At 30.2% G+C, this 9,877-nt stretch overlaps 1 protein-coding gene across 1 annotated transcript; it reads left to right on the forward strand.

Moving 5' to 3' along the window:
• Positions 1-2,279: 2,279 nt before the first annotated feature.
• LOC110714358 (jasmonic acid-amido synthetase JAR1-like) lies at positions 2,280-6,254 on the forward strand. Its single transcript, XM_021892865.1, has 5 exons — positions 2,280-2,300; positions 3,250-3,539; positions 4,023-4,124; positions 4,399-5,189; positions 5,365-6,254. Exons 1-5 carry the CDS (start codon positions 2,280-2,282, stop codon positions 5,901-5,903), a joined length of 1,743 nt encoding a protein of 580 aa, XP_021748557.1. The 3' UTR covers positions 5,904-6,254.
• Positions 6,255-9,877: the final 3,623 nt, after the last annotated feature.

Genomic DNA, 9,877 nt, shown 5'->3' on the forward strand with positions numbered 1-9,877 from the left:
TTCAAAGTTTTTTAATTTCTATGTTGGCTTAAGTGTACTTCTTGAGGAACATAACATACAGAGTATCTTTTAGTTTATTCGAATTAATTTGAGAATGGTAGAAAAAAAATTTCAAATAGTTGTAGTGGTGCATATGATTGTTAAAGTGTAAATACTTGTCAAGTACTCTCTTTAAAGAGCCATATATATTATATAAAATATGATCATTGGTGAATCTCAACCCTCACAGTAGAGATAAATGACCTTGCCCAAAGTACAAATCTCTGGCCTCAAGGTTAGAGGATTCCCTAACCAAGTAGTGTAGCCTTGCTTGGTAATTAATTTAGTGAATACTTATAAAAAATAGTCTTATTAGAGTTTGAAAGCTTCTCAAGATATACATGAGATCAAATTCTCATCACTTATACTTGTCTTGATAGACCCATGGATAGTAGTATAGCACATTAGCATAGATTAACCACAATTATGTTAATTCAATTGATTATATTTGGTCTCTAGATATGACTCACTTTGAATTTATTTATACACTAGTCCTTAAAACAAAAAGATTTTAAAATAAGATATCTTTATTTTCGTATTAATGTGTAATATAATCATGAGTTTGACACGCAAAAAAATAATAAAAATAGAACAGTTAGTTATTGATAGAAGTTTTCAAACTATTTTCGCTTTGATCAATACATCTACTGAAAGTGGCAATAAGACTGATAAGGAGAAGAATGACAAGAAAGAGAGGTCGTCATTCAACAAGCCATGTACAAATGCCTTACACTTCACTAAACATTCTTTTACTAGTTTTGATTATTATCTAAACGAAAATTCTGATAAATGATTTTAAATTTATGAAAATTAATTAAACAAAATATTTATATAATTCCCTCCATTTTATTTTTATTTATTTATTTACTTTCACTTTCTTGCCACATTGCATCTCTACATGCCACATCATTAGCCTCATAAGTTTGTGAGGATCATGTATTCATGTCTATAATTATTGCACAAGTTTTGGGCTTGCAATCATGTCTATTATTATTGCACAAGTTTTTAGCATTTTTTTATCCTATCCACCCAATTCTAAATTGAGCTTACAATTATGTCTGTAATTTATGTTTTTTTAAAAAAAAAAAAGAATTACGTCTGTAATTACTGAACTACCTTTGTAAACAATTCACGTTTTTTCCTCCCCTTGATCAAATCACATTATTTTCATTGACAGTCTTGTAACTATTAAACAGGTTTTATCCTACTTCAATTCACATCATTATATTATTAAGTATTGAGACCATTAAATGAGTTTTTCCCTCTCTTTATCACATGAATTTTCATATGATAGTTTTCTAATCATTAAACGAGGTTCATCCTACTTCAATTCACATTATTATAAAAGTATAAGGACCATTAAATGAGTTTTCCCCTTTCTTCATCACATGATTTTTCATATGATAGTTTTCTAACCATTAAATGGGTTTCAGCATGCTTCAATTCACATTATTTTTCAGTATTAGCCTTTAAATGGGTATATTTCATTGATAGATTTCAAACCACCAAACGAGTTTCACCCTTGCTTTAATTCACATTATTTTTCAATTATGTAACTGTAGTCAAATTAATTTCTCCCCTTCAATTCACATTATTTTCATTGATCATTTCGAAAAAATTGCACGCTTTCTGCCCCTTTTTCAATTCGCGTTTTCTCCGTTGATAGTTTGTAATGTTTCCACGATTTCTACCCCTCATCTTCCAACTTCCCCGTTTTCTTATGCTTATAAAAGAGTTATTATAAGGTATAGAATATACATAATACCGTTCCTCTTTTATTCTCTACGCTCTTAAAAATCCTCTACTAGTTCGAGCATTTTGTAAGATATATGCACAATTCGAAAAACCATTATGTTTAATCTTTGGAGGCAATAACTGCTTTATGATTTAATCATGTCAAACAATCAAAACAATTTTGCTTATAAGGTAATCCCTTTGTCCCACCAAACACTAATCATACGATTTTTTTTCTTACTCATTCAAAATAAGTATTTACATTGTTTTAACCATGCATATCCTCACATGTTTATTAGAATTCAAGAATATAACGATGATCTTTTGTTCCAATTGTGTGAAGTCTATATATCTAAAACTCTCAATTCAAAGGTTGAATATTTATTTTAATATACATCATTAAGTCATAGAGAAATTTACGTATGAAATCCTTCTCAATCTATACATTCAAATATGCACACAACAGGAAATGAGTATAATTTGATTCAAACATCACACAACAGGAAATGGAAATGGGTCTATCACTGGTGAGTGGTGACTAGAAACCATTGGGCCGAAAAAAAAAAGTCAACAACATTTCATTAAATATGGACCTCACATTTGTTGTTGTTGTTATTGTTGGTTTTTTTTTTTTTTTTTAAAAGTCATATTCTTTATTTTTTTATTTTAAAGTCATATTCTTTTTTTTTTTAAAAAAAAAAAACAAAAAAGTCATTTTGACTATGGAAATAAGTTGACTAAGGCCATGTTCTCGTCGAATTATTTTCAGTTTAGTTCAGTTCAGTTCAGCTCCTAATTTCCTTCTCTCATAAAATATTTATTTCGGTTTAGTTCACTTTAGTTCAACTCTAATAAGTTCAGTTCAGTCAATGAGAACATGTCCTAAGTTGACTAAACTACAAGCTTTACTATAGTACATGATATTTAATTATTTATTTATTTTTTTTTTTTTTGTTACGGAGTATTTTATATTTGGTGGTTATTTGGGCTTGTTAGCAAGATCATTATCTAACGCTCTGAACGCTTGTTAGCAAGATCTTTTCAATAAGTAACTATTTTTATAAAAGCAATACATTATTAAATGGAAGTACGTGCGATGCACGATTTGTTTGAATTTTTAAATATTTTTTTAAATATATATATTTATGTGCTAAAATTTGTTATATATTTAGATAAAATTCCTGATATCAAAAGATAATATTTTATATTTAATTAATTTAAAGTGAGAAACTTCATTCGTCAATTTTGCTTACGTGTCATTTAAATTATTTAATTCTAAATGAAATTAATAATATCGTATTTAATTGGCTACCATTAAAATTTATTATTCTACATGACGGGCTGAAAAAATTAAATGCTACGTGCCTTTTTAAAAATTCGGGAAAAAACTCTCCTTTATAAAGTACTTATATATAATTAATTCAAAATACCCTTCGACTTTTTTCCTGCTTATCTATTGTTGAATAATATTTGAAGGACGAAACAAAGGAAGAATTTGACCCAGAGAATGTGATCAAGAAGTTTGAAGAAATAAGCAGGAATGCAGGAAAAGTACAGGAAGAAACGCTAAGGAAGATACTAGAAGAAAACGCCTCGGCCGAGTACTTGCTAAACGTAGGCCTTAATGGAAGAACAGATGAGGAGAGTTTCAAGCAATGTGTTCCTCTTATAACTCATGAGGTTATAGAACCTTATATTCAAAAAATTATGAATGGAGATTCTTCTCCTATTATTACTGGCAAACCTATCCCATCCTTTTCTTTGAGGTACACTTAATTTTTCATTTTTCTTTATATTACTCCCTCCGTCTTAGAATATCTGAGATATTGGACTCTTTTTTCGCTATTCATCTATTAGTTTTGACTATAATTTTTTACTAACATAATAAAAATATATTTTATTATAAAATATGTTATTAGATAGATATTAATATAAAGTTTCATAATATAATTGTTTAAAATATTTTTCATTTACATTTAATTGTATAAAAATAAAGTTGAATCAGTGCATTGATATGTGTGCAATATTGTTAGATATTATGGGACGGAGGAATACTTTGTACAAGTATATTTAAAGTGACTTATTTATGTCATGACCAGGATCTGTTCTAGCTTAATAACTCGAATGCCCAATTATAATTTGATGGACTTGAAAAAAAAAATTATAATTGAAAGGATATCATTTAATTTATTGTTGGTTTGTGGTTTGTAACTTTGTATAATGTTTGGTTGGTTTATTTTCATATATAGCTCTGGAACAACTCAAGGGAAGCGCAAGTTTTTACCTTACAATGATAAAGTCTTTGATACCACCATGCAAATGTGGTATACTTCTTTTGCATACCGAAACAGGTAAATAATTATATATCACCCTTTCATCGAGTGAAAATTCTACAATAGCTAGTCATCTTTAAAATGACTACCACAAGTAATTATTTATACTACCTCCGGATCGTATTATATACAACTTTGGAGTATTATTTGTGAGATATAAAAAATTACAAGCATATAATATGACCCGGAGGTAGTAGCTACCTTGAAGTGTCAAGTACGGCATAGGTAAATTTGGAGTGTTACGACATTTAATTACTGACTACTCATCAATTGTTGTATGTGTTGGTTGCAGAGAGTTTCCCTTAACAAATGGAAAAGCATTGGCATTTGTTTACAGTAGCAAACCGTTTGTAACTGAAGGAGGGCTTATTGCTGGAACTGCAACAACACATGTTTTCCGCCACCCAAAATACAAAGACTTAACCAAGTGTATACGATCCCAAAGTTGCAGCCCAGTTGAAGTCATTTTCGGGTCCGATTTTCATCAATCATTGTACTGCCATCTTCTGTGTGGCTTATTGCACTACGACCAGGTCCAAATAATTTCTTCTTCATTTGCTCACAGCATCGTTCAAGCGTTTCAAACATTTGAACAAGTTTGGGAAGATCTCTGCTCTGATATCCGATTTGGAATCTTAAACGAGAGAGTCACTGATCCCACTACTCGTGCTGCTATGTCCGAAATTCTCAAGCCTAACCCAAAGTTGGCTAACATGATCTACTACAAATGCTTGGGTTTAACCAATTGGTATGGCCTTATACCAGAGCTTTTCCCAAATGCTAAGTATGTTTTAGGGATAATGACAGGGGCTATGGAGCCTTATGTTAAACAATTAAGGCGGTATGCCGGGTGGTTGCCTTTGGTCTGTGCTGATTATGGAGCTTCTGAAGGATGGATTGCAGCAAATGTCAACCCAAGATCACCTCCTGAAGAGGCTACCTTTGCTGTTCTTCCGAACATTGGATACTTCGAGTTCATTCCTTTGAATGAGACTAGGAATGGTGGTGCTGAACCAAAACCAATAGGACTTGCTGAGGTTAAACTTGGTGAAGAATATGAAATCATCCTCACCAATTTTGCAGGTATGATTACTGAAGTTCGTCTACATCAGTTCATAATACTTGTATTGTATATACTAGAATCGATTTCAAGATCTCCTGGAACCAGGAGGATAGCTCTAACCACCTGATCGAGCTATCCCTCACTCTCAGTATAATACATACTTGAATAATATTCAATGCTATATTATTATTGCAGGTTTATATCGTTACAGGCTAGGAGATGTTGTGAAGGTAATGGGGTTCCACAACTCGACCCCAGAGCTAAAATTCATATGTCGTCAGAACCTAATGCTGAGCATCAACATAGACAAGAACACTGAGAGTGATCTACAAATCGCGGTAGAAGAAGCTAGCAAGTTATTGGCTGCAGAAAAGGTAGAACTGATAGATTTCACCAGTCATGTGGATTTAACCAAAGAAGTAGGCCACTATGTGATATTCTGGGAGCTAAGTGGTGAACCTGATGAAAATGTGTTGAAGGAGTGTTGCAATAGCTTGGACAAATCTTTTGCTGATGCAGGGTATGTTAGCTCGCGCAAGGTGGGATCGATTGGACCGCTCGAGCTTCGGATTCTGAAGAAGGGGACCTTCAATAAGGTGTTGCTGCATTGCTTGAGTATGGGAACTGCTGTTAATCAGTTTAAGCCACCAAGATTTGTTTCTGATAACAATAAGCCAATCTTGCAAATTGTGTGTGGTAATGTTGCTAAAAGTTACTTTAGTACTGCATATTAGCAACTTATAATTAGAGTGATGTGTTTAAACATCCATAATAAGTTTATGTTAATTTCTAGTAGTAAACCTTATGTTTTTCTCATTGACAGAGAACTAAAGTTTTATTATTTGTCTTTCATATGCTCTTTCTGTAGCCCCATTTATCGCCTGATTCCAGTTTTTATTTTTTTTTTAATTTTTTTGGTGTTAGAGCGTGATTTTAGTTGCAATTATTAAAATCTAAGCTAGCTTTCTTTTGGTTTTCAAGGTTTTTTTTTTTTTTTTTTTTTTTTTCATGTGTATATATCAATTAAAAAACAAAACCGATTTTTTTTGTTTTTTAAACAACTGTCCGATCCACTTAAATTTAGAGAAAATAAAGTATAAAATTCGGTTTTGTTTTTTAATTGATATATACACATGAAAAAAAAAAGGATTGGACAAGCCTCAGTTTACAAATGCAACAATGTATACTTAATGTTTTAATAAAAACTAATAATAATATCAATCAATACTTTTCCTTCAAAAAAAACACACACACAATACTTTATAGTACGTCGTACGTCTATTGTTATTTTAATTATCGCAACAATTTGAAGTTTACATTATTTACAAATTCTATAATATTATAAGGCAAAAGCTAATGAGTGCCCCCGGGGCGTTACATAAGAGAGCTAAAATGTGAAAATTTTGTAGTAAAATTAACATTAATTACACCGATCGATCAATGTGTGATTTTGTCATGTATTTCGTACTTAATAGTTAATACAATTTTAAATACTCATAACATATTAATTAATCCCTTATCTAACACCTCGGGACGCTTGTTAGCAAGATCCTTATTATAATAAGTACAATCAAAGAACTTTACGTTGCTAAATGAATTAAACCACTTTTGGATGCTAGTTAATTTTGGAACGGCTTGGATGATCATATGAAGTTGCTCCACATATGATTTAAACTACCTAAAGGAGATGCACCACATTTAATAATTTAAATTAAGGTCCAAATAATTGAATATTTACTTCTAAATAAGATGTGATTTGTCATTTTCTTTCTAACAAATAATTGATACTCTCATTAAGTAGCATCTTTGCACATTGAACAAAGACATCATCACATGAATGATGCACCAAAAAGACAACAATACCCTCTTGAAACACTATACAATCATCTCAATTCTCAATATCAAGGGTGATATAGTAATATCATATCAAAAATAAACAAAATTTCCCTTTTATAATTATCCGAGTTAAAGTTTTTCCTGCTTAGGAAAAACATTAGTCCATAAATTAAGAAAAAAAATTACGTGAGAATCTCTCTTACAAATGGGACATACAAGACAAAAAACATGTCTTGGTGTCCCTAAATCTTGATCTTCTTTCTTCATCATGATTCATGAATAAATGTACCTAACTTCCTAGGAAAAAAATCATCAAAATCTCATAAAAAATACTTCCAAAAAATTTATGGGCCAAAAATATGTCAAAAAACAAGGTACATTTTTATGATAATAATGAAATGTTAGGAGAGAAAGAAAAGATGATGAAAATATGGGATTGTGGGAGTCCTTTGTATGACTCCTATGAACTGGCTTCAGTCACCCAACTGATCGAACGGCACCTGATGTTTCTCCCGTCGTCCCTCGGCGGCTCGAAAAGGCGGTTTAAGTTGCATCATGAGAATCATATTCATGCACCATCTACTTCTAAGGGTGTACATGTGGTTAGTACAGTTGTATCACTGAATTGTACTCCGGGAACAAAAGGAGAAAAAGGGGTGTTTGGTAGGTTAAGTGGGTGCATAGGAAGATTTGCTCTTTGTGGAGGTTTTTAAGAGGAGAATGAATTATGAAGATCAAGTTCAACAAGTTTTAAATTCCTAGATTTAAGTGGTTTATGTAATGTTTCTTGCATCTGATTCTTACAAAAAAAAATTATGTATTAATCATACATCCAGAATAAAACAGAATATTTTATCATAAGGTTCAAGAGTAATACAAGTATATATGTTCCGTTTTTATTTTTTTTAATAACTCCGTACATGTTTATTACGTGAATAAAAATTTTGGTCTGAAGTTCTGAACTATGTAATAATAATACGAAGTATAATATCAATATAACAATATTTTCTGCTAGTAGAGTAGTAGTACTATAGTATACTCCGTACTTAAATTCATCTTTTTGTAGGAGTACTCCATAGTAGACAATTTTTTTTTTTTTTTTTTAATACTACGAGTATAATTTAATATTCTATTGCAATATTTCAACTAGGTCGATTCTTGCATAAAAAAAAAAAGAAAAGAAAAGAAAAAGGAAAAAGACTTGTTCACGGATCGGATTTCAGAAATTGATATTCAATTCCGATCCAAAGATTATCCAATGTTCGGATAATTAAAAGTTTCGGATTAGATGCTTCAAATATCCATTAAATTTCGGATTATGATTACTTTCTAAATTTTACAAATCTTACTACTTTTTAATTGTTAAGTTGTAATACGACATAATTTTAACAAAATATTAGTCTTTTTACAATAAAATTATCATTAAATATATTAAAAATATTATAATAAGTTAATAATACATGGATCATTTTTATGTAAGAGGTCTAATTAAGAAAGAAATCAAGACCTTGATAGGCCCAATTAAAAAAACAATCAACAACGTGGTACATGTTCATTTCAGCGTGGGCCTTTAGTCTATGTTTCAATTCACATGTTAAATGATGAAGTAGCGAGTTGGACATCCTACCTTAAACTTGGACTCTCTCCTTCCATCTTCTAAACTCCATTATCATCAATTACGACTACAATTGTTAATTTTATTATTGATTACTCCATCTATGGAGCATCTCATGGTACCTTCGTTTTTCTGATGTATATCATTTTCATCCATTTTTCTAAACTCCCCTATTTTTTTAATTCTTATATAAAAAAAAAAAAAAAAATTTTACTAATTTTAATTTATTTCGTTTAGAACAATACATATATATATTTTTTATATATATATTTTTATATATATATTACCTCACTTGTGGAGCTCAATTCAGTCAATTGTAATTATTAAATCTCTTTAATAACTCCCCTTTATAAAATGAAATTGCTAACATAGGTGGTCTTCATTTTATTTTATTTGTTTTTAATTTTTGTTGCAAAAATAACTTAATGTAACTAAGAGAACAAAGAGAGTAAAATATATCATTTTATTTTGATACATAATAAGATATAGTATTAAGAAGTGATTCTTTAAATTGTAGAAAATCACCTAACTACCCAAGCTTTCTTAAAAAACCAACATGAAAACACCGTGGCGTAATTGCTGCCGCCATCAAATTTCTAATGATTGTCAAAAAAATAAAATAATTAATTATGATTGCATCATCATGCATTAAATCATACAATATCTAATTACACATTAATTATGATAAAAAACAATTTTAAAATATCTCTCATTATGAGCCAAAGAGCAAGAGACAAGACAATTATTCGTTTGAAGAAACAACTAAATAAATCAATCACAAACACTGCCAAAAAGCTTACTTGTCTGTAATTGATAACAAATTTGTATTTTTTGTTTGACAGCATATGAAAGCCATGTACTAACACAACATTAACATAAATATTATTATTAACAATTAAGAGATATTTAGCCTTATAATATGTCAAATAGTTTATAAATTAATTTATTAAAACACAAGATTAGTGTAGCTAATTAATAATATTGCATAATAAGAAAGTCAAAAGTAGCCAAGGAGGTAATTGTTGCTGGTATAATGGTGGGGTATGCAACACCCAATCATACCCTACTTAGTTTACTGTAAGACTCTTTTTTTGACAGAAAACTACTTAAAGACTAGGAAGACTATATACCATAATCTATGTATTTGCTGACCAAAAAGGAAAATTATGTGAAAAAGAGAAGATTAACCTAAATGATAAGCTTTTTCTATTTTGGTTTGGTGAGGGGGATGGACAAACACTAAATGCCATTTTACAT

Source organism: Chenopodium quinoa, unplaced genomic scaffold (genome assembly GCF_001683475.1).
Source record: "Chenopodium quinoa cultivar QQ74 unplaced genomic scaffold, ASM168347v1, whole genome shotgun sequence".
In the NCBI taxonomy this organism is placed as follows: Eukaryota; Viridiplantae; Streptophyta; class Magnoliopsida; order Caryophyllales; family Amaranthaceae; genus Chenopodium; species Chenopodium quinoa.